Source organism: Pseudophryne corroboree, chromosome 4 (assembly GCF_028390025.1).
Source record: "Pseudophryne corroboree isolate aPseCor3 chromosome 4, aPseCor3.hap2, whole genome shotgun sequence".
Lineage (NCBI taxonomy): Eukaryota > Metazoa > Chordata > Amphibia > Anura > Myobatrachidae > Pseudophryne > Pseudophryne corroboree.
Window position 1 is genome coordinate 861,871,875 of NC_086447.1, and position 23,851 is coordinate 861,895,725.

General features: G+C 48.0%; 1 protein-coding gene across 2 annotated transcripts in view; it reads left to right on the top strand.

Moving 5' to 3' along the window:
• FBXO11 (F-box protein 11) overlaps positions 1-23,851 on the top strand; it is a 215,184-nt gene that overhangs the window by 72,760 nt on the left and 118,573 nt on the right. For both annotated transcript variants that reach the window (XM_063918698.1, XM_063918699.1), the window contains exon 2: positions 21,036-21,160. In XM_063918698.1, the coding sequence (XP_063774768.1) occupies positions 21,036-21,160 (125 nt within the window). The remainder of the gene's footprint in view (positions 1-21,035; positions 21,161-23,851) is intronic.

Sequence of the window (23,851 nt, forward strand, 5' to 3'; positions counted from 1 at the left end):
ATTTTTCTTTCCTGAAACAAATGTTTTGTCCCTGTATCTCTACCTCAGCCCCCTCACCCTCCCTGTATCTCCCCCTCAGCCCCCTCACCCTCCCTGTAGCTCACCCTCAGTGTCCCTGTCCTCATCCTGTAAATCCCCCTCAGCGCCCTTACTCTCCCCCTCACCCTCCCTGTATCTCCCCCTCAGCGCCTTTATCCTCACCCTCCCTGTAACTCCCCCTCAGAGCACTCACCCTCTCTGTAACTATCCTCAGCGCCCTTACCCTCCCCATATTTCCCCCTCAATGCCCTTACCCTCACCCTCCTTGTAACTCTCCCTCAGCACCCTCACCCTCCTTGTATCTCACCCTCAGTACCCTTACCCTCACTCTTCCTGTGACTATCACTAAGCACCCTCCCCCTCCCTGTATCTCCCCCTCAGGGGGGGGAGTGGGGGTAAACTGGGGAGAGAGAATGGTGCTGCTGTGAGCGGTCTTTTGCTGGGGGGGGAGGGAGTGGGGGTGACCTTCCTGCTGTCAATCTTCATGCGATCGCCCCTGCGATCGCTTTCTTCTGTGTTCTTGTCGTTGCCCAGCAACGGCAGTCGCTGAACAATAATGCGCCTGCGCATTGCGTCCGCTACGTATGTGCAGTTCCGACCCGTTCGCACGGCTGCGAAAACCAGCAGCGTGCGAACGTTTCGGAATGATCCCCATAAGGTATAAGAACTAACTGTGGACCTGTACCCCCTCCAGCAGTGCATTTCGATCATAGACACACTCGATACTCACATTGAGCACTTGACCACACCCCCTCACACAATTGGTCACACGCACTGAAACTTCGCCACGCCCACTCCACTTCTAACTCCACCCCTCCTTGATAGCACAACCACTTATGGTGCCCCCCCTGTCATTCTTTTCTGGATCCGCCCCTGATACTGTTGATAGCCTGCAAGTTGTTTCCAATTTAACCGCTGGATTTAAAGCGATAACTTGAAAGGCAATATAAACCTGATTTTACCTATTAAAAAATTGGCGCTTTAAAAGTAGCCGCTAAATTGCTGACATCTTATTGCTGCCTCCAACTTGCACAGACTATTACTATACCCAGGGCCGGCTCCAGGCCTACTAGCACCCTGTGCGAGAAAATGTTAAAGCGCCCTCCAACCCCTATGCGCGCGTCGAAGGCGCGCGCGCTTCGGGAAAAGTGGGCGTGGCCTCCTGAGAAAGTGGGTGTGGCCTCGTAACTTCATATTATTAAACTATAAATAAATATATTTTTTCACACCCCCTCTATGCACACAATTAGCAGCCTTATGCAGAACAGCCACAGTAGTGTTCCTTACACACAATGTCTCCAGTGTAGTGCCAGCTACACATGACATGCCCCGCAGCAGTGCCAGCAACACATGACATGCCCCGCAGCAGTGCCAGCTACACATGACATGCCCCGCAGCAGTGCCAGCTACACATGACATGCCCCTCAACAGTGCCAGCTACACACAATAGACCCCCAGCAGTGCCAGCTACACATGATAGTGTTCACGTTTTAGGGCAGGGTGCTGATCACAAGGAGGGCACATTTTTAAGTAAGGAGGGCAAAATGATGTACATACTGTAATGCTTGGTGCTCCTCCACCCACATGCTGAAGCAGGGACAGTGCGCGCCGAAGGCGCGCAGCAAAAATTTAGGGCCGTTGCTTCGTGGGGAAGGTGCATGACCACAGAGTAGTGGCAATTCGCATTACACCACATAGTAGTGCAGCTAATACACATTTCACCAGGTAGAACCTCCTATACACTTTGCGCCAGGCAGAGCACGATAGACACTTTGCGCCAGGCAGAGCACGATAGACACTTTGCGCCAGGCAGCGCACGATAGACACTTTGCGCCAGGCAGCGCACGATAGACACATTGCCTAGCCACAGACTAGTAGTAGTAGTAGTGTAGTAGATACACTACATGATATGCCCCCCAGCAGTGCCAGCTACACGTGACATGCCCCCCAGCAATGCCAGCTACACGTGACATACCCCCCAGCAGTGCCAGCTACACGTGACATGCCCCCCAGCAGTGCCAGATACATAAATGGCCACACAGTGCAGATATGCCCCCAGTGCCAGATACATAAATGCCCCCACAATGCCAGATACATAAATGACCACACAATGCCAGATACATAAGTGCCCCCACAGTGCCAGATGCATCAATGACCCCACAGTGCCAGATACATAAGTGCCAGATACATAAATGCCCCCAGTGCTACAAAACATAAATGCCCCCACAGTGCCAGATAAATAAATGCCCGCCGTGCCACAAAACATAAAAGCCCCCACAGTGCAGATATGCCCCCACAGTGCCAGATACATAAATGCCCCCAGTGCCAGAAACATAAATGCCCCCACAGTGCAGATATGCCCCCACAGTGCCAGAAAAATATTGCCCCCACAGTGCAGATATGCCCCCACAGTGCCAGAAAAATAATGCCCCCACAGTGCAGATATGCCCCCACAGTGCCAGAAAAATAATGCCCCCACAGTGCAGATATGCCCCCACAGTGCCAGAAAAATAATGCCCCCACAGTGCAGATATGCCCCCACAGTGCCAGAAAAATAATGCCCCCACAGTGCAGATATGCCCCCACAGTGCCAGAAAAATAATGCCCCCACAGTGCAGATATGCCCCCACAGTGCCAGAAAAATAATGCCCCCACAGTGCCAGAAAAATAATGCCCCCACAGTGCCAGAAACATAATGCCCCCACAGTGCCAGAAACATAATGCCCCCACAGTGCAGATATGCCCCCACAGTGCCAGAAAAATAATGCCCCCACAGTGCAGATATGCCCCCACAGTGCAGATATGCCCCCACAGTGCCAGAAAAATAATTCCCCCACAGTGCAGATATGCCCCCACAGTGCCAGAAAAATAATGCCCCCACAGTGCCAGAAAAATAATGCCCCCACAGTGCCAGAAAAATAAACGGCCCCACACAGTGCCAGACAGATTTTAACTTACCTGTCTGTTACTGACACTGCGGTGCTGCTGGGAGCCGGGAATACTGCTGTGGGCGGGCCGCGGACGGAGGAACAAAACTGTGTGCGCGCTATGCACGCTGCGCGGCGCCGGCGTCCAACGTCAGACGCCGGCGCCGCACAGCGCGCTGCATAGCGCACACACAAGCGGCCGGGAGTCTGAGTCGGACACACAGAGGCTGGCTCCAGGCAGGAAAATGGCGGCCGCAGCGTGCGGCGCCCTGTAAGAGTGGCGCCCCGCGCGGCCGCTCTAGTCGAACATGCCTGGAGCCGGCCCTGACTATACCTCGCAGTGTCCCAAAGCTACAGTTCTCCCCCCACCCCCCACCCACTGCAGGCATGAGCAGAAGAGGGTATGCGGGGTCATTGGAACCAACAAATTCCATCCCATTACCTGTTTACATGCTTCTACTAGAGTGTAAACTAATCTCCAAAAATGGTTAAGTGCTTTATAATATGCTGGTGGGTTACAAGTCTTACGTGGCAAAGAATAGCTTTTACCTTTCTTTGTAGCAAATTAGGTACCGAATATAAGCCGAGGCACCTAATTTTACCACAAAAACCTGGGAAAACTTATTGAGTCGAGTATAAGCCTACGGTGGGAAATGCAGCTTTAGCCGTACACAGCCCTCATAGTGCCAGATATGCCCTCATACTGCCAGATATGCCCCCACAGTGCCAGATATGCTCCCACAGTGCCAGATATGCTCCCACAGTGCCAGATATGCCCCCACGCTGCCAGATATGCCCCCACGCTGCCAGATATGCCCCCACGCTGCCAGATATGCCCCCACGCTGCCAGATATGCCCCACAGTGCCAGATATGCCCCACAGTGCCAGATATGCCCCACAGTGCCAGATGTGCCCTCATGCTGCCAGATATGCCCCACAGTTCCAGATGTGCCCTCATGCTGCCAGATGTGCCCCACAGTGCCAGATGTGCCCTCATGCTGCCAGATGTGCCCCACAGTGCCAGATGTGCCCTCATGCTGCCAGATGTGCCCCACAGTGCCAGATGTGCCAGATTTGCACTCATAGTGCCAGATATGCCCCCTCAGTGCCACATATGTTCCCCCCCCCCCCAAGTGCCAAATATGCTCCCCCAGTGCCGGTTACTTACCCTCCGTCGCTCCCGCGCTGTCTTCTGAAGGAGGGACACGGAGGGCACAGCGCGCGGCTCTCCTGTGTCCCTCCTGCGTCTCCGGCGGCAGCGGCGTGTGTGTGTGTGTGTTAAATGAAGTGCCGGTTCGTGAGCTAATCAGAGCTCACGAACGGGCACTTCATTTAATAGACCCGCAGGAGGGACACAGGAGAGCCGCGCGCTGTGCCCTCCGTGTCCCTCCTAAACACTGACTCGAGTATAAGCCCAGGGGGCTTTTTCAGCACAAAAAAAGTGCTGAAAAAGTCGGCTTATACTCGAGTATATACGGTATGTTATTTGGCCCTTAGCAATTTTCTCGGCTCAGGACCTACATTATAGAGGGAATCCAATTGTTTATGCGCACCCGATTTCCTGTCTAAAGTGATGGGAGATCCAGGGGCACTATTCAGTTATTATTATTTTTTTAATTGTTCAGTTTGCACCTAGAAGTGCTGGGTTTAGCCGTGTAAAAGTGCTAAGCCAACTAAAGTTCTGTGTGTGGCGCGAAAAGTGCCATTTGGGTGGCCAAATGGGTCACTTTTTGCACATTTCTAAGCTCCAGCAGAGGGCGCTGCGAAAAGAAATGCCGCCACCGGCGGTATCTAGTGGTAGCCGGCGCTTAAAACAGTTTAATTCCCCTCTATTTGTGAGCACTGTTGGTCTGCAATATAAATGTGACCATACAATCTCCCCTACTATTTTAATTCTTGTATTTGTGAAAACACACTTCACATTTTTATTTTGAAGGGCAAAACATTGGACGCAGTGCTAAACCTGATGTATATATTTATGGTGATACATTCATATAATTGTTGAATTATATGTACTGTAATATGAATCCCTCAATTCATATTATGTCACACAGTAGTGCCCCAATTCTCATTATTCACATATTGGCCAGCACAGAGTTCTCCTTATAGAAGAACTAGATGTTTTACCTGTACACTAGACTACCTGCTATGTCAGTCTTGAGGTACTATTGGGAACCAGCATTTAAAGTGGCTGACTACTTCCAAGATGTGTACTGCCTCCGTGGGGGAAATTCGATTGAATGTGATGATGAATAGCTCTGGGAATGAGTGCCTGGAGCTATTCAATTGGCCTCACTGTAGACCCGTGACTAGAGGACTGTACTGGTGCTGCATCGCGCCTGGAACTTAAGTCAGGAGATGTATTTTACCACGCCTAATGCCGGGGGATTCAGTTGCAGGTAACTTCATCTCCCAAATTAAGTGCTGGACGCAATACGGACAGTGAATAGCTCCGGACACTCATTCCCAGAACTATTCAACATTGCATTAAACTGAGTTCATCGTCATTGTAGCCCTAATGTGGTGCTTCTCTCTGTGGCTATGGGTGGCTTGTCTCTCCTTTGCATTCACCGTGGACGGCAGAGTAGCAGGGTAGGTTGTGAGTCTGTGTGGTTCCCACCGCCTGGCTTGTGTGTGGCAGCTAGCGGGCAGCAGTATCCAGTGGAAGCATGTGTGATACAGAAGTGAGTTATCTACGCTGATTCTATTGTAAATGATGACTTTTTAAAAAAGGAAAAAATAATTCTCTACAAAGGAGACCCTAGTATAGTTTTGCAATTGTCTGACTTGTTTATCACCTGTTAGATTTAGGACCCGCCATTTCTTGTAGGTGAAGTGAGGACATGGCAGTCTGGAGGTTAATACGCTGTCATGGTCAGGAGCTTGTGTCATGCTGCAGCACAGCATAGCAGACAGGCTTATCTCTCTACTTCCTAGCCACGCTTTGTCTCCTCATTCCTGCTTCCTATAGTGTCATTTTCTGGTTCTGTCAGCTTCATCCACACCATCAGCAACCTTGAAAGTTGACTTATTTATTGCCTTGTTCAGCAGTGACATTAAAATAAACAGCGGCAGGTTTTTCCCCGAGCTGTGACCGAGATAATGGCTTCTACTGCAGTTGGGATTATTTGAGGTAATGCATAATTATGTAGACCGTTCCTGCATTTAGGATAATCCTTTTCATTACAGCATGAGTGATGCATTGATAGTGTGTACGTTTGTTTTCCCTATAATATTTTACACATTCTAGGAAACCGAATTGCAGTGATGTAAATGGGCGTGGTTCACTCTTTGCATTCTCAGTTCATGTTTCAAGGGTGTATTGCTGATTCTCTCTCTTTGAGTTTTGTGGGAGTAAGTTTGTAGGCTGCAGTCCGCCCGCCTGTGTATAATGCAGCAGCTTAGAATAACACTGCAATGAAAGTCTTTTGAAATTTATTACAGAATGCTATAGAACAGTAGTACTTCTACACTTCTGCAGAGGCACAAATGAGGGGGTTCATAATTGGGGGTTTCTAGAGCAGTGTTTGCCAAACTAGGACCTCATGGCCGACTCACAGCCCTGGCATTAAGGCTATCCCAGCTTCAGCAAAGGTGGGTAAGTCAGCTCAATGAGCTATTAATGGAGCCTTCTGTGCTCATTCGTAGATATCATTAGTGCCTGGTCTGTGAGTGGGCAATGAGGATCGGGTTCGGAAAAAACTGGTCTAGAACGTATGGGATTATGGACCCCAGAACCATGTGTGTAGTGCAGTGCTGCTCACCCTGTGGGCCAGTGGTGCACAGTCACATGACATGGTTATTAGAAGTGGCCATACATGCCAGATCCAGATGCTTTTGCTAAGATATTGGATTTCTGTACAGTATGACCACATCAGGTTGGCCAATGTGGACCGTTCTGGCCATTTGCTTCTCTGCACAGGTAGGTAGGTAGGTGACCGAGTGGCGTTGTCTGACCGCGTTTTCTACCAGTCATGATTGACATGGGCTCTTGCCCAATCAGAGTATTAAACTACAGTATTTAAGGTCCTCGCATTCGGGATCAGTAGGATTTACCTGCGATCGGGATGCCTGTCGTCAGTACGCCAACAACAGGGTGAGCGCAAAGCGTCCCCTTGCGGGCTCGCTGCGATCGCCACAGGTTCTGTTCCCGCTCCATGGGTGTTGTGGACACTCATGAGTGAGAATATCTCCCGTTTGCTGGGATTCCGGCTGTCGGCATTGTCAGCCGTCGGGATCTCGGCGTATGTATCCTGACCGACGGGATCCCGACTGCCGGCAACTTGACTGCATACCTTGCATTCAGCTATTTGTAACCAGTGTAATTTGTGTTTTGCTGAAGTCTTAAGCACATGAAGACGTTACTTTACTTTGTCCTGTGCTATGGAGAGGCCATGTTTAAGTTCAATTGCCATGTTGGTGATGGTTAAAAAATGTCATCTAAAAATATAAATGTAAAGATGCTGTTTTTCCCCAGCGGCTGCCACTAGATGGCGCCTAACGAAGCAAATATATTTGTTCTCAGCTTGGGTGCAAGTGCTGTAGGACTTTAGATTGGTATAGCTGCTATCCGTGGGTAAACCTCCCCCCCCCCCCCCCCCCCCCACCTGTCTATTTGGGTGCGACAATTTCGATAATTTAGTAATTATCCAACTTGATTCTGTTACATTTGTCATACAAACCTTGTACACTCATGAATGTCAAAGCTTATGCTGAACACCGTTTTACACTGAGCGTTGCCAGATAGCGATGGCTGTACTTCACGAGGTCTCCTGATAGTTTCAGTAAAAATGTTTGAAGGCATTGTGGAAATAACAGGGGGGTGCCAAGCAGTGTCATGGCACAAAACACAGGAGTTTTTCGAGGAGTACTTCTCTTCGAACATAGGGAGCAGGTGTCTGGGCTTTGTGTCTAGCAACTAGCACAACTCTCAGAAAAACATTGGCCCTCATTCCGAGTCGTTCGCTGGGTAATTTTCATCGCATCGCAGTGAAATTCCGCTTAGTACGCATGCGCAATATTCGCACTGCGACTGCGCCAAGTAATTTAACAATGAAGATAGTATTTTTACTCACGGCTTTTTCTTCGCTCCGGCGATCGTAGTGTGATTGACAGGAAATGGGTGTTACTGGGCGGAAACACAGCGTATTATGGGCGTGTGGATAAAAACGCTACCGTTTCCGGAAAAAACGCAGGAGTGGCCGGAGAAACGGGGGAGTGTCTGGGCGAACGCTGGGTGTGTTTGTGACGTCAAACCAGGAACGACAAGCACTGAACTGATCGCAGATGCCGAGTAAGTCTGAAGCTACTCTGAAACTGCTAAGTAGTTTGTAATCGCAATATTGCGAATACATCGTTCGCAATTTTAAGAAGCTAAGATTCACTCCCAGTAGGCGGCGGCTTAGCGTGTGTAACTCTGCTAAAATCGCCTTGCGAGCGATCAACTTGGTCTGAGACGGGTGTGGTATAAATTGTTGACATTTGTGTTTTATGCTGTCATAAAGCGTTATGAAATTCAGCGGGACATCGCATCAGTTTTAAAAATGTAATTTATCTGCATGCATACCTCCCAACATGACCCTCTCTCCAGGAGGGACAGAATGCTCTGCTCCTGGACTTCCCATTTAATTTATAATTACCATCACCTGTGCTGAAACACCTTTCTCATCCATGAACCTGTTCAAAACAGGTGCCCGCAATCATAAAAGAAGAGAAAAGTCCAGAAGCAGAGCATTGTGTCCCTCCTGGAGAGGGTCATGTTGGGAGGTATGCTGCATGTGCAAGTTATTTCCTACACTCTTACACATAGGCTTTGCCATACTATCCCTTTAAACCGGGACACTCCTGAATTACACAGGTTCTCTAGTTGAACCAGGTGAAATGCAGGCTTGAAGTCAGCCACCCTGTGTAATTCAGGATTGTCCCGGTGTAAATGGATAGTATGGTAAGTAAGGGAAGTCCACCTTCAGGCAACAAAACTGCTATGTACAGTAGGTAACAATTTCCAGCGCGTTATCTGTTATATCCAAGGGAAATAGAAAAAAAGCAGCATGAAAGATTAATTTAACTATCAACTTCTCCTTTTATGTACATTTTGGTATAATCCTGTCATAGGAATTCTAGCTAGTCGGGAATTCAGGGGTAGATGTATTAATCTGGAGAAAGCATAAGGAAGTGATAAACCAGTGATATGTGCAAGGTGATGAACGCACCAGCCAATCAGCTCCTAACTGTTAATTTACATACGGAAGCTGATTGGCTGATGTGTTTATCAGTTTGCATTTATCACTTGTTTATCACTTCCTTATGCCTTCTCCAGGTTAATACATCTGCCCCTCAATTAGAAGCGAGGGGATGTAGCTCCCAGCAACACTGCCTAGAGCTGTTTAATTCCCCCCTTAGTCTCACAATCTGTGGGGTGTGGTTCATAGGGTCGACAACACTTAATTCAACCATGTCTAGGTCGACCACTATTGGTTGACAGTAACTAAGTCAACAACTAAAATAGGTTGACATGAGGTTTTTTTTTTTTTTTTTGGGTGTCGTTTTCTTCGTAGATTGAATGGGAATACCAGTTAGTGCACAGTGTCCCCTCACATGGCTCGCTGCGCTCGGCACAGGTTACCGTTCCCAATTGTAGTCCAAGTGGATCGTAAAGTATGAAAAAATGTAAAAAAATTGTGAAAAACGCATGTGGACCTTTTGTCATGTTGACCTAATGCATGTCCACCAATAGCGGTCGACCTAAGTGTGGTGGACCTAGAGACCGGATACCCAATCTGTGTAGCTCAAAGGCTGTTCTGTTTTTATTCATACAGATGTGTCTTCGTACATCCCGCCTCAGTTTGCCATGCAGCACTAGATAGTATTACTGCCATGTGAATAAGACTCCCAACGCTAGCAGATTCTCATGTGACCTGGAGTGCCAAGAGGAGCTATTTGGCTGCTGTAAAGATGTGTGAGGAGATATCTTATGAAGTGGTTGGGTTTGATACAAGTGGTGTGTAGAATAACACTGCAATTCGGCAACATTGGGGTTGATTCAATTCACCGACAGTTGAATAGCATCGGGAATTAGCTCCCAGCGCTATTCAATACAGCGCCAAGTGACCCTCAGTTGTCGGGAATTCTTCTCTCACCTCCGGGGGATGAGAGAAGAAATCCGACAAAAGTGCTACCGCGCAGCCGGCGCGAGGCTGATTCTGTCGGGAATCAGCATCGCAGCGGGGAGTTAAATCAGAGAATGCCCGTTCTCCCGACAATTCAACCTGTTAAGTCCAGGAGAACGGGCCTTCGCTGACTTGACTGGAGCTGAATTGAATAGCGACGGGAGCTAACTCCCGGCGCTATTCAACTGTCGGTGAATTTAATCGACCCCATTGTCTCCTTTTGCATTTTATACACCAATTACCATCTGATTATTTCCTTTTTGGCCTCCTAATTTAGGAGCTGCCACAGGGAGAACAAGTATCCCATAAACATAAATCACAGGCAGGCTATACGGAGACATCTGTAAATAAAAAGTAACTTTGCTTTCCAGGCGGATATTACTAGTTTTTAGTCTTGCAGAGTTTCAGCCTTGTGAATTCATTGCCAAGGCAACCACAGTCACATGGCACATGATGTAGTGAACAGACAGGAGGCCTTTCAGTTGCTCTGTCTTCAGTGTAAAATCCTCCCACTCCCCCCTCTGCCTTCTCATGACATTCTGCAGGTCTGTAAGTGGCAGACATTCTTTGTTGCTCTCCATAGGGATTTTGAAAAGGACATATAATATATTGGAGGACAGTGGAGAAAATTGTGCACTCAGCGGACATTCTGTTTAAGTTCACCTGTATGGTACTGAGTAGCACCCAGGACAGCCTGAATTGTTGGTGGCAGGGATTCAGATATGTGCTAGAAACACTCATTAGATATTCTGGTTCCTGGTTACAGCAGCTTCATGAGTTGCTGTAAATTTATGGACATCACTTTCATGTTGTGAATCTCTCATTCTACCACATCCCTAAGGTCTGACTCTGGAGGCCTATTGCGGAAACAGCTTGACATGAAGTATGCTGTGTGACATGGTAGCTATTGGGATATGGGTAGACTTTGGTTGTAAAGAGATGCACATGGTCAGCAACAATACTAATGTAAGCACTGTAATTTAAACAAAGCACACTTGGTATAAAGGGGCCTCATGTGCCAGGACAATGTTCCCTGCACCATGGCACCACCACCAACCTCAATTGTTTACACAAGGCAGATGGGTTTATGGAGTCACGTTTACCCCGAATTCTGATCCTACCACCTTCATGTTGTAGCAGAAATTGAGATGCATCATCTCAGACTGTCCAGTATTGGTGATCCTGTGCCCACTGTAGCCTCCGTGTTCTGTTCTTAGCTGACAAGATTGCTACATGTTGTGGTCTTCTGCTGTATCTCATCCACTTCCCACTTCAAGGTTCCATGGCCCTCATTCCGAGTTGTTCGCTCGTTCTTTTTCATCGCATCGCAGGGTTTTTCCGCAAACTGCGCATGCGCAATCTTCGCACTGCGACTGCGCCAAGTAAATTTGCTATGCAGTTAGGTATTTTACTCATGGCATTACGAGGTTTTTTCTTCGTTCTGGTGATCGTTGTGTGATTGACGGGAAGTGGGTGTTTCTGGGCGGAAACTGGCCGTTTTATGGGAGTGTGTGAAAAAACGCTGCCGTTTCTGGGAAAAACGCGGGAGTGGCTGAAGAAACGGGGGAGTGTCTGGGCGAACGCTGGGTGTGTTTGTGACGTCAAACCAGGAACGACAAGCACTGAACTGATCGCAGTGTAGGAGTAAGTGTGGAGCTACTCAGAAACTGCTTAGAAATTTCTATTCGCAATTTTGAGAATCTTTCGTTCGCAATTCTGCTAAGCTAAGATTCACTCCCAGTAGGCGGCGGCTTAGCATGTGCAATGCTGCTAAAAGCAACTTGCGAGCGAACAACTCGGAATGAGGGCCTATGTGCAGTGTTCTCAGAGGTGCTCTTCTGAATGTCACTGCTGTCAGCCATTCTTGCTCTGAGCAACAACTGAATTTCTCTGACGTCCTAGTGGATGCTGGGACTCCGTCAGGACCATGGGGAATAGCGGCTCCGCAGGAGACAGGGCACAAAAGTAAAAGCTTTAGGATCAGGTGGTGTGCACTGGCTCCTCCCCCTATGACCCTCCTCCAAGCCTCAGTTAGGTTTTTGTGCCCGTCCGAGCAGGGTGCAATCTAGGTGGCTCTCATAAAGAGCTGCTTAGAGTAAAAGTTTTGATAGGTTTCTTATTTTCAGTGAGTCCTGCTGGCAACAGGCTCACTGCAACGAGGGACCTAGGGGAGAAGAAGTGAACTCACCTGCGTGCAGGATGGATTTGCTTCTTAGGCTACTGGACACTAGCTCCAGAGGGACGATCACAGGTACAGCCTGGATGGGTCACCGGAGCCGCGCCGCCGTCCCCCTTGCAGATGCCGAAGTAAGAAGAGGTCCAGAAACCGGCGGCTGAAGGCTTTTCAGTCTTCATGAGGTAGCGCACAGCACTGCAGCTGTGCGCCATTGCTCTCAGCACACTTCACACCAACGGTCACTGAGGGTGCAGGGCGCTGGGGGGGGCGCCCTGGGCAGCAATGTTAATACATTTTCTGGCTAAAAAGAATACATCACATATAGTCCCTGAGGCTATATGGATGTATTTCACCCCTGCCAGGTCTCAGAAAAACCGGGAGAAGAGCCCGCCGGAATAGGGGGCGGGGCCTATCTCCTCAGCACACAGCGCCATTTTCCCTCACAGAACTGCTGGTGGGAAGGCTCCCAGGCTCTCCCCTGCACTGCACTACAGAAACAGGGTTAAAACAGAGAGGGGGGGCACTTATTTGGCGATATGATTATATATTAAGATGCTATAAGGGAAAACACTTATATAAAGGTTGTCCCTGTATAATTATAGCGTTTTGGTGTGTGCTGGCAAACTCTCCCTCTGTCTCCCCAAAGGGCTAGTGGGGTCCTGTCCTCTATCAGAGCATTCCCTGTGTGTGTGCTGTGTGTCGGTACGTGTGTGTCGACATGTATGAGGACGATGTTGGTGAGGAGGCGGAGCAATTGCCTGTAATGGTGATGTCACTCTCTAGGGAGTCGACACCGGAATGGATGGCTTATTTAAGAAATTACGTGATAATGTCAACACGCTTCAAGGTCGGTTGACGACATGAGACGGCCGGCAAACAAATTAGTACCTGTCCAGGCGTCTCAAACACCGTCAGGGGCTTTAAAACGCCCATTTACCTCAGTCGGTCGACATAGACACAGACACGGACACTGACTCCAGTGTCGACGGTGAAGAAACAAACGTATTTTCCTTTAGGGCCACACGTTACATGTTAAGGGCAATGAAGGAGGTGTTACATATTTCTGATACTACAAGTACCACAAAAAAGGGTATTATGTGGGTGTGAAAAAACTACCTGTAGTTTTCCTGAATCAGATAAATTAAATGAAGTGTGTGATGATGCGTGGGTTTCCCCCGATAGAAAATTATTGGCGGTATACCCTTTCCCGCCAGAAGTTAGGGCGCGTTGGGAAACACCCCTTAGGGTGGATAAGGCGCTCACACGCTTATCAAAACAAGTGGCGTTACAGTCTCCAGATACGGCCGCCCTCAAGGAGCCAGCTGATAGGAGGCTGGAAAATATCCTAAAAAGTATATACACACATACTGGTGTTATACTGCGACCAGCTATCGCCTCAGCCTGGCTGTGCAGCGCTGGGGTGGCTTGGTCGGATTCCCTGACTGAAAATATTGATACCCTTGACAGGGACAGTATTTTATTGACTATATAGCACAGAGAGATATTTGCACTCTGGCATCAAGAGTAAGTGCGATGTCCATATCTGCCAGAAGATGTTTATGGACACGACAGTGGTCAGGTGATGCATATTCCAAACGGCACATGGAAGTATTGCCGTATAAAGGGGAGGAGTTATTTGGGGTCGGTCCATCGGACCTGGTGGCCACGGCAACAGCTGGAAAATCCACCTTTTTTACCCTAAGTCACATCTCAGCAGAAAAAGACACCGTCTTTTCAGCCTCAGTCCTTTCGTCCCCATAAGGGCAAGCGGGCAAAAGGCCAGTCATATCTGCCCAGGGATAGAGGAAAGGGAAGAAGACTGCAGCAGGCAGCCCATTCCCAGGAACAGAAGTCTTCCACCGCGTCTGCCAAGTCCTCAGCATGACGCTGGGGCCGTACAGGACCCCTGGATCCTACAAGTAGTATCCCAGGGGTAAAGATTGGAAATTCGAGACGTCTCCCCCTCGCAGGTTCCTGAAGTCTGCTTTACCAACGTCTCCCTCCGACAGGGAGGCAGTATTGGAAACAATTCCCAAGCTGTATTCCCAGCAGGTGATAATCAAAGTACTCCTCCTACAACAAGGAAAGGGGTATTATTCCACACTATATTGTGGTACTGAAGCCAGACGGCTCGGTGAGACCTATTCTAAATCTGAAATATTTGAACACTTACATACAAAGGTTCAAATCAAGATGGAGTCACTCAGAGCAGTGATAGCGAACCAGGAAGAAGGGGACTATATGGTGTCCCGGGACATCAGGGATGCTTCCTCCATGTCCCAATTTGCCCTTCTCACTAAGGGTACCTCAGGTTCGTAGTACAGAACTGTCACTATCAGTTTCAGACGATGCCGGTTGGATTGTCCACGGCACCCCGGGTCTTTACCAAGGTAATGGCCGAAATGATGATTCTTCTTCAAAGAAAATGGACGATATCCTGATAAGGGCAAGGTCCAGAGAACAGTTGGAGGTCGGAGTAGCACTATTTCAAGTAGTTCTACGACAGCATGGGTGGATTCTAAATATTCCAAAACCGCAGCTGTTTCCGACGACAATTTGCTGTTCCTAGGGATGATTCTGGACACAGTCCAGAAAAGGGTGTTTCTCCCGGAGAAGAAAGCAAGGGAGTTATCCGAGCTAGTCAGGAACCTCCTAAAACCAGGAAAAGTGTCAGTGCATCATTGCACAAGGGTCCTGGGAAAAATGGTGGCTTCTTACGAAGCGATTCCATTCGGCAGATTTCACACAAGACTTTTCAGTGGGATCTGCTGGAAAAATGGTCCGGATCGCATCTTCAGATGCATCAGCGGATAACCCTGTCTCCAAGGACAAGGGTGTTTCTTCTGCGGTGGCTGCAGAGTGTTCATCTACTAAAGGGCCGCAGATTCGGCATTCAGGACTGGGTCCTGGTGACCACGGATGCCAGCCAGAGAGGCTGGGGAGCAGTCGCACAAGGAAAAATTTTTTTTTCCAGGGAGTGTGATCAAGTCTGGAGACTTCTCTCTACATAAAACAATGCTCTAAGCTTAGCAAGACCTCTGCTTCAAGGTCAGCCGGTATTGATCCAGTGGGACAACACCACGGCAGTCGCCCACGTAAACAGACAGGGCGGCACAGGAAGCAAGAGGGAAATGGCAGAAACTGCAAAGATTCTTCGCTGGGCGGAAAATCATGGGATAGCACTGTCAGCAGTGTTCATTCCGGGAGTGGACAACTGGGAAGCAGATTTCCTCAGCAGGCACGACCTCCACCCGGGAGAGTGGGGACTTCATCGGGAAGTCTTCCACATGATTGTGAACCGTTGGGAAAGACCAAAGGTGGACATGATGGCGTCCCGCCTGAACACAAGAGACCCTCAGGCAATAGCTGTGGACGTTCTGGTAACACAGTGGGTGTACCAGTCGGTGTATGTGTTCCCTCCTCTGCTTATCATACCCAAGGTACTGAGAATTATAAGACGTAGAGGAGTAAGAACTATACTCGTGGCTCCGGATTGGCCAAGAAGGACTTGGTATCCGGAACTTCAAGAAATGCTCACAGAGGACTCATGGCCTCTGCCGCTAAGAAGGGACTTGCTTCAGCAAGTACCATGTCTGTTCCAAGACTTACCGCGGCTGCGTTTGACGGCATGGCGGTGGAACGCCGGATCCTAAGGGAAAAAGGCATTCCGGAAGAGGTCATTCCTACCCTGGTCAAAGCCAGGAAGGAGGTGACCGCACAACATTATCACCACATGTGGCAAAAATATGTTGCGTGGTGTGAGGCCAGGAAGGCCCCACGAAGAAATTTCAACTCGGTCGATTCCTGCATTTCCTGCAAACAGGAGTGTCTATGGGCCTCAAATTGGGGTCCATTAAGGTTCAAATTTCGGCCCTGTCAATTTTCTTCCAAAAAGAATTGGCTTCACTTCCTGAAGTCCAGAAGTTTGTCAAGGGAGTACTGCATATACAACCCCCTTTTGTGCCTCCAGTGGCACTGTGGGATCTCAAAGTAGTTCTGGGATTCCTCAAATCACATTTTAAACCGCTCAAATCTGTGGATTTAAATATCTCACATGAAAAGTGACCATGCGGTTGGCCCTGGCCTCGGCCAGGCGAGTGTCAGAATTGGTGGCTTTGTCTCACAAAAGCCCATATCTGATTGTCCATTCGGACAGGGCAGAGCTGCGGACTCGTCCCCAGTTTCTCCCTAAGGTGGTGTCAGCGTTTCACCTGAACCAGTTATTGTGGTACCTGCGGCTATTAGGGACTTGAAGGACTCCAAGTTGCTAGATGTTGTCAGGGCCCTGAAAATATAGGTTTCCAGGACGGCTGGAGTCAGGAAAACTGACTTGCTGTTATCCTGTATGCACCCAACAAACTGGGTGCTCTTGCTTCTAAGCAGACGATTGCTAGTTGGATGTGTAGTACAATTCAGCTTGCACATTCTGTGGCAGGCCTGCCACAGCCAAAATATGTAAATGCCCATTTCACAAGGAAGGTGGGCTCATCTTGGGCGGCTGCCCGAGGGGTCTCTGCTTTACAACTTTGCCGAGCTGCTACTTGGTCAGGAGCAAACACGTTTGCAAAATTCTACAAATTTGATACCCTGGCTGAGGAGGACCTGGAGTTCTCTCATTCGGTGCTGCAGAGTCATCTGCACTCTCCCGCCCGTTTGGGAGCTTTGGTATAATCCCCATGGTCCTGACTGAGTCCCAGCATCCACTAGGACGTCAGAGAAAATAAGAATTTACTTACCGATAATTCTATTTCTCGTAGTCCGTAGTGGATGCTGGGCGCCCATCCCAAGTGCGGATTGTCTGCAATACTTGTACATAGTTATTGTTACAAAAATCGGGTTATTATTGTTGTGAGCCATCTTTTCAGAGGCTCCGCTGTTATCATGCTGTTAACTGGGTTCAGATCACAGGTTGTACAGTGTGATTGGTGTGGCTGGTATGAGTCTTACCCGGGATTCAAAATCCTTCCTTATTGTGTACGCTCGTCCGGGCACAGTATCCTAACTGAGGCTTGGAGGAGGGTCATAGGGGGAGGAGCCAGTGCACACCACCTGATCCTAAAGCTTTTACTTTTGTGCCCTGTCTCCTGCGGAGCCGCTATTCCCCATGGTCCTGACGGAGTCCCCAGCATCCACTACGGACTACGAGAAATAGAATTATCGGTAAGTAAATTCTTATTATCCTGACCATGGGGGTCATTCCGAGTTGTTCGCTCGGTTAATTTTTTCGCATCGCAGCGATTTTCCGCTTAGTGCGCATGCGCAATGTCCGCAGTGCGACTGCGCCAAGTAAATTTGCTATGCAGTTAGGAATTTTACTCACGGTTTTTTCTTCGTTCTGCTGATCGTAATGTGATTGACAGGAAGTGGGTGTTTCTGGGCGGAAACTGGCCGTTTTATGGGAGTGTGTGAAAAAACGCTACAGTTTCTGGGAAAAACGCGGGAGTGGCTGGAGAAACGGAGGAGTGTCTGGGCGAATGCTGGGTGTGTTTGTGACGTCAAACCAGGTACGACAAGCACTGACCTGATCGCAGATGCCGAGTAAGTCTCGAGCTACTCAGAAACTGCACAGAGATGTATTTTCGCAATTCTGCTAATCTTTCGTTTGCAATTTTGATAAGCTAAGATTCACTCCCAGTAGGCGGCGGCTTAGCGTGTGCAATGCTGCTAAAAGCAGCTTGCGAGCGAACAACTCGGAATGACCCCCCATGTCTGCATGCTCTTACGCATTGAGTTGCTGCCACATGATTTGCTAATTAGATATTATCATTAAAAATAAAAGCAGCTTAACTTGCTATTTAAAGGGTAAAACTGCCTGTGAGTTTGTCGTAATCTGTGCAGTGTAGTTTTCACACTTAACCAAGGCTTTCACATCCCTTTGGAGTGTTCTGTGAACTTTTTGCTCTAAAGTAAATGTTGGGACAGTGAGTATAAGCAGTTGAGAAGTAAAGAAGGGTTTTCAAGGGCATCTTAAGAGCAATGGTCAAAGTCTTAAGACAAGACACTAAGGGGTGTATTCAATGCTTGTCAGATCCTTTCAGACGGAAAGGAAGCAACATATTTGGCCGTTCCCGACAATGCTAATCCGACTTTTTTTAAACTCGGATTGACATTGTCAGAAACTGGGCTAAAACCTGTTGGATTTGGCCGTGATGCCAACAAAACACGTGGATCCGCGGCTATTCCGCCGATCCATGTGTTTTCCAACAAGTTGGAATTGCCGACTTGTCGGTAAAACAGCAGGGGGACTGAATAGGTCGGAACAGTTTCTGACCTAAAGTCGGGAACTGCCGTCTTTCCGACAAGACGGCAGTTCCGACTACAATTCAATACCCCCCGTAAAGCGCAATTACAAAAAACAGAAACGATACAATATAGCATTATCAGGTCTGTACTACACCCAGTCCTAAAGAATGGCGGCAGTGTCCAGTGTCTCCCATGGCTAGGAAAGTTTAGATCTTTCGTTTGAACCACTTTAGTCACCTCCCTGACCGATTCCTGTAGATTTGCGGGATACGTGCTGCATTCTGAGAGTGACTCTCCAAACCACAAAGTACTTGCTCCGTAAACTTTCCGTTTTAAATATCGCTCGGATAACTTTACCTTGGAAAGATTTAGTCAGTGACCAGAGTCGTTCTTCCACGAGGGTCGATTAATGAGGCGGAAAAATGCAAAGAATTCAGCACAACCTATTAAAGTGACGTGCTGCGAGGAAAGACAAGCCAGGCTATCCTGCTCTGGTAGCCAGCTTCCTATTAAGGTGCGCGCTTCCTACTTTGCATTAATTTTTTTTCTTTGAATGATTTTTCTCATTTTCTGTTTTCTGAGTCTCGTTAGTCCGGTTTTTAATGGAGTATTTAATTCTACAAATAAGAACATTTCCAGTTAGAGATAATTTAGCTGGTATCCTAACAACCAGGCTGCTGTGTTGTTGTCCCTGTGTGTTTTGTTGTCTGTACGGTTCCCTGCCGTTTCACACCGCATACACACGTTGTTTAGTAACGTCGTACTAGCCGAGTTGCTTCCTGAGGCATTGTACATAATGGGTGTTGATTTTGTGTGTATGCAACAGGCTTGTAAGTACATATGTTACATGCTGCTGGTTGAGAAACAAGGTAAGCGTAATAAGCTCTCCCTTTTATCGGTCGATTCACTAAACTCCCCTGTGAGTCTGCTTTTCACACAGCATCCGACTTAAGAATGACCTGGGTTTGCGTTGGCTAGCACCAGCAATATCCCGGGTTCTTGGCTCTGTGTGAAAGGGGTATTAGTGTTCTCTACTATTATCTGATCACTGAATTGTCTCTTATTTCAGTCTCTCTATTCCCACTGCAGCAGTAGATATCACTTGTTAAGCTGGGTACACACTACACGATGTTTGTACCCAGCGACATCTTGAGTGACCAGACCTGGCGTTGACGGGTGCATACACATTTGCTGATGCCGACAACGGCGTGGCCCATGCTGCATTCAGCAGCATGGCACTTGCTAGCGATGTCTTTTGTGGGCTGACGGAGGATGTCGCTGACAACGCACGGAAGCGCACATCGTCAGAGACCTATCGCGATGTACCCGATACGTCTGTCCGATCCGCCGCATCGGATGACATATTGTCTAGTGTGTACCCAGTTTAATAGAGAACTAGATTTACCATGATATTGTATTCCCGCTACATCATTGGCTAAAGGGCCCTACACATTTAAAGATCCGCCGCCGAGCTGCCCGACGGCGGACACGGGCGACCAGGCGGCGGGGGGGGAGGGGCAGTGTCTGTGTCAGTGGGAGTGAAGTTCCTTCACTCCCCCGTCACCCTGCTCTATAGAAGTGCAGGCAAATATGGACGAGATCGTCCATATTGGCCTGCATGCACAGCCCACGGGGTACCAGCGATGAACGAGCGCGGGGCCGCACATCGTTCATCGCTGGAGCCTCCACACTGAAAGTTATTAACGGTATCTCTTTCAATAATGAATGAGATCGTTCATATCTTTCAGTCAGATCGACCATTGTGTAGGGCCTATTAGAAGGAATGTATGTGCTCATGTACATTATTTCAGTCCATTCTGAATCTCTCAGCTTTATAGAAATGAGAGTTATTAGAATATAAATAGCAAGAAGTTTTGGGATACTGTTAAATGTCAATTAATGAATATAATCCTAACGTGGCAATTGTTAGCGTTGCTGTCTCAAAGAAATGTGGCCAAGTGCGCGCTGCGTGTTTGCGTGGGTTACCCGCGGGTGCTTTGGTTTCCTCTCTCGGGTAGATTGCTTGGCTTCTGTAATGTGTGTTTGACTATAGACTGTAAGCTCCACTGGAGTAGGGACTGATGTGTGTTACTATAAATATTCTCTGTAAAGTGCTGCACAATATGTGTGCGCTACATAAATAACTTAATAAAATAAATTATAGGTGGGTGTTACTGCAGCATTTATTCACAAGGTATCTGCACTTAATTCTCCTCTCTGCATATGACAACGCTTATAAGCAACAAGAATAACCAGAACTTTCTACACGTCTATAATTGTTTAGTATAAAAAAAATACCCTCCTGTGTTTGCTCATTACCTCATTTGTGCAAATTACCACTAAGTTTATTGAAAGTTTAAGTTACTATATTTTTTATTTATTTTTAATATATCCTTTGATTGTTAGATTGGAAGGGCCTTATTGTTTAAAAAGTCTGTCCAGTCTTTGTGCATTTGCTAACACATGTTCCTCTGTGTACAGATGAAGTGCCTGCAGACATGGTTGCAGAAGAATCAGGTCCTGGTGCACAGAATAGTCCATATCAACTCCGCAGAAAAACTCTCGTCCCTAAAAGAACCGCTTGTCCAACAAAAAGCAGTATGGAGGTAAGAGCGGAACCCATTATTGCCAGTTCTAGGCATTTGTTTGAAACCGTTTATATCTGGTACATTTTAATTGGCCAGAACGGCATGAAACATGTGCAATAATTGAGACATGTATGGGAAACTTGTTTAATTTGGTCATGATATTCTCTCGTTAGTGTAATCTACCTTTTGGAGCACCAAGCTGGCAGATTTGACATTTCAGATCTAAAGCAACCAACCAAACTTTCCATGTAGAAGTGATGTTGCGGTAAATTGTATTGTATCATATTTGTAGTTGTTTTGGACCCTTATATAGCTGTTACTCTAGAAAATTTCATCAGAAGCTTTAAACATTGTCATAGCAGCATACTGTGCTGATAGACTGTAGGAGGCCATTCAGTTGTTTTAACGGGTTCCCAAAGTTATAGGCGCTAGTCGGAACAATTCAGTTGTTGCTCCGATTGGGCATAATTCATCACTTATGAACCCTGATAGTTGTGGTTTAGCGGTGTATAGTGGCTAAACCCGTCCTGGCTAGGGGACCCAAATTCCTGTATAGGTGCCCAAACTACAGACTGTTCGCACATTTCTTCTCGCCACCTTAGCTGTCTACGATAAGAATTGTCCCCCGCAGCCAACGGGTACCCAAACGGAGCAACAGTTGAATTTGCGCCCCCTAGTGACAGCCGCATGTAAAAACTTTTGAATTGCCCCTTTAGTATTGGAGGCTTATACTTCTGCAGTGTTTACAACGCAGTTCTATGTTAATTTGGTACATAGCACTATGTAGCTGGTCGCTTGTGGGCTACATAGTGCCACTGATTCCACAGCTCGCGGTTAGTGCAGTCCCAGGACAGCGACACACAGGCAATAACCATCATCTTCCAATCCTGTTTAACAAGACTGGTATAATAACACTATTGATGTGACTGGATTATTCTCTGGTATACTGCTTAATTCGGGGAATACACTGTCATGCCAATTTCCTGTTATCCCCAGGCATGTCAGCACATGCATGGCCACCTTACGTCATAATTCAAAAACAATGGTAGGTGAATTGGACTCGGACGTAAAAATGAGATTTATGGTAAGAACTTACCTTTGTTAAATCTCTTTCTGCGAGGTACACTGGGTTCTAAAGGGAATAACATTGGGGTGTAGAGTAGGATCTTGATCCGAGGCACCAACAGGCTAAAAGCTTTGGCTGTTCCCAAGATGCTCAGCGCCGCCTCCTCTATAACCCTGCCTCCGTGCACAGGAGCTCAGTTTTGTTAACCAGTCCAATGCAGTAGCGGGTAAAAGAGACGACAACTGTTAGTAGCCACATACACCACATTCTCACGACAGGAGAAGGTGTCAGCGGCTAATGCTAAGTGCGTCAGGGTGGGCGCACTGTGGAACCCAGTGTACCTCACAGAAAGATTTAACAAAGGTAAGTTCTTACCATAAATCTCCTTTTCTGCAGCGGGGTACATTCGGGTTCCACAGGGAATAACATCGGGGATGTCCTAAAACAGTTCCTCATGGGAGGGGATACACTGCAGCGGGCACAAGAACCCGGCGTCCAAAGAAAGCATCCTGGGAGGCGGAAGTATCGAAGGCATAGAACCTTATGAACGTGTTCACTGAGGACCACGCAGCTGCCTTGCACAATTCTTCAAGGGTCGCACCACGGCGGGCCGCCCAAGAAGGTCCAACAGATCGAGTAGAATGGGCTCTGATGGTAGCAGGAGCTGGAAGGCCAGCCTGTACATAATCATGTGCAATCACCATTCTAATCCATCTGGCCAAGGTCTGCTTGTTAGCAGGCCAGTCACGTTTGTGAAAACCAAACCGTACAAAGAGAGAATCAGACTTCCTAACGAAGGCTGTCCTCTTCGCATAGATACAGAGAGCCCGTACCACATCCAAAGACCTCTCTTTGGAAGACAATTCAGGAGAGACAAAGGCCGGAACCACAATCTCCTATTTAAGGCGGAAGGAAGATACCACCTTAGGTAGATAACCAGGGCGCGGTCTAAGAACCGCCCGGTAACGGTGAAAAATCAGATAGGGGGACCTATAAGACAAGGCACCCAAATCTGATACCCGTCTAGCAGAGGCAATAGCCAGCAGAAATAAGACCTTAAGAGAGTGCCACTTAAGGTCCGCAGATTCAAGAAGTTCAAATGGAGACTCTTGCAAGGCCTCCAGAACCACCGACAAATCCCAAGGAGCCACAGGTGGGACATAGGGAGGTTGAATCCGTAAAACACCCTGAGTGAATGTATGAACATCAAGTAGAGTCGCAATTTTTCTCTGAAACCAAACTGACAAGGCAGAAATATGAACCTTAATAGAGGCCAGCCGAAGGCCCAAGTCCAGGCCCTGTTGTAGGAAGGCCAAAAATTAGTCCGTACTAAACTGGTAAACGATATGATTGTTAGATGCGCACCAAGCAAAGTAAGAATTCCAGACTCAATGGTAAATCCGAGCAGAAGCCGGCTTACGGGCCTTCGACATAGTTTGAATGACCGCCTCAGAAAATCCTTTGGCCCTCAGTATGGAAGCTTCAAGAGCCACGCCGTCAAAGCCAGCCGGACCAGATCCAGGGCCCTGAACGAGGAGGTCTGGTCGTTGTGGAAGCAGAAGAGGACGCTCCAGCGGGAGACCCTGTAGGTCTGAGAACCAATGCCATCTGGGCCATGCCTGAGCTATCAGAAGTAGGATTCC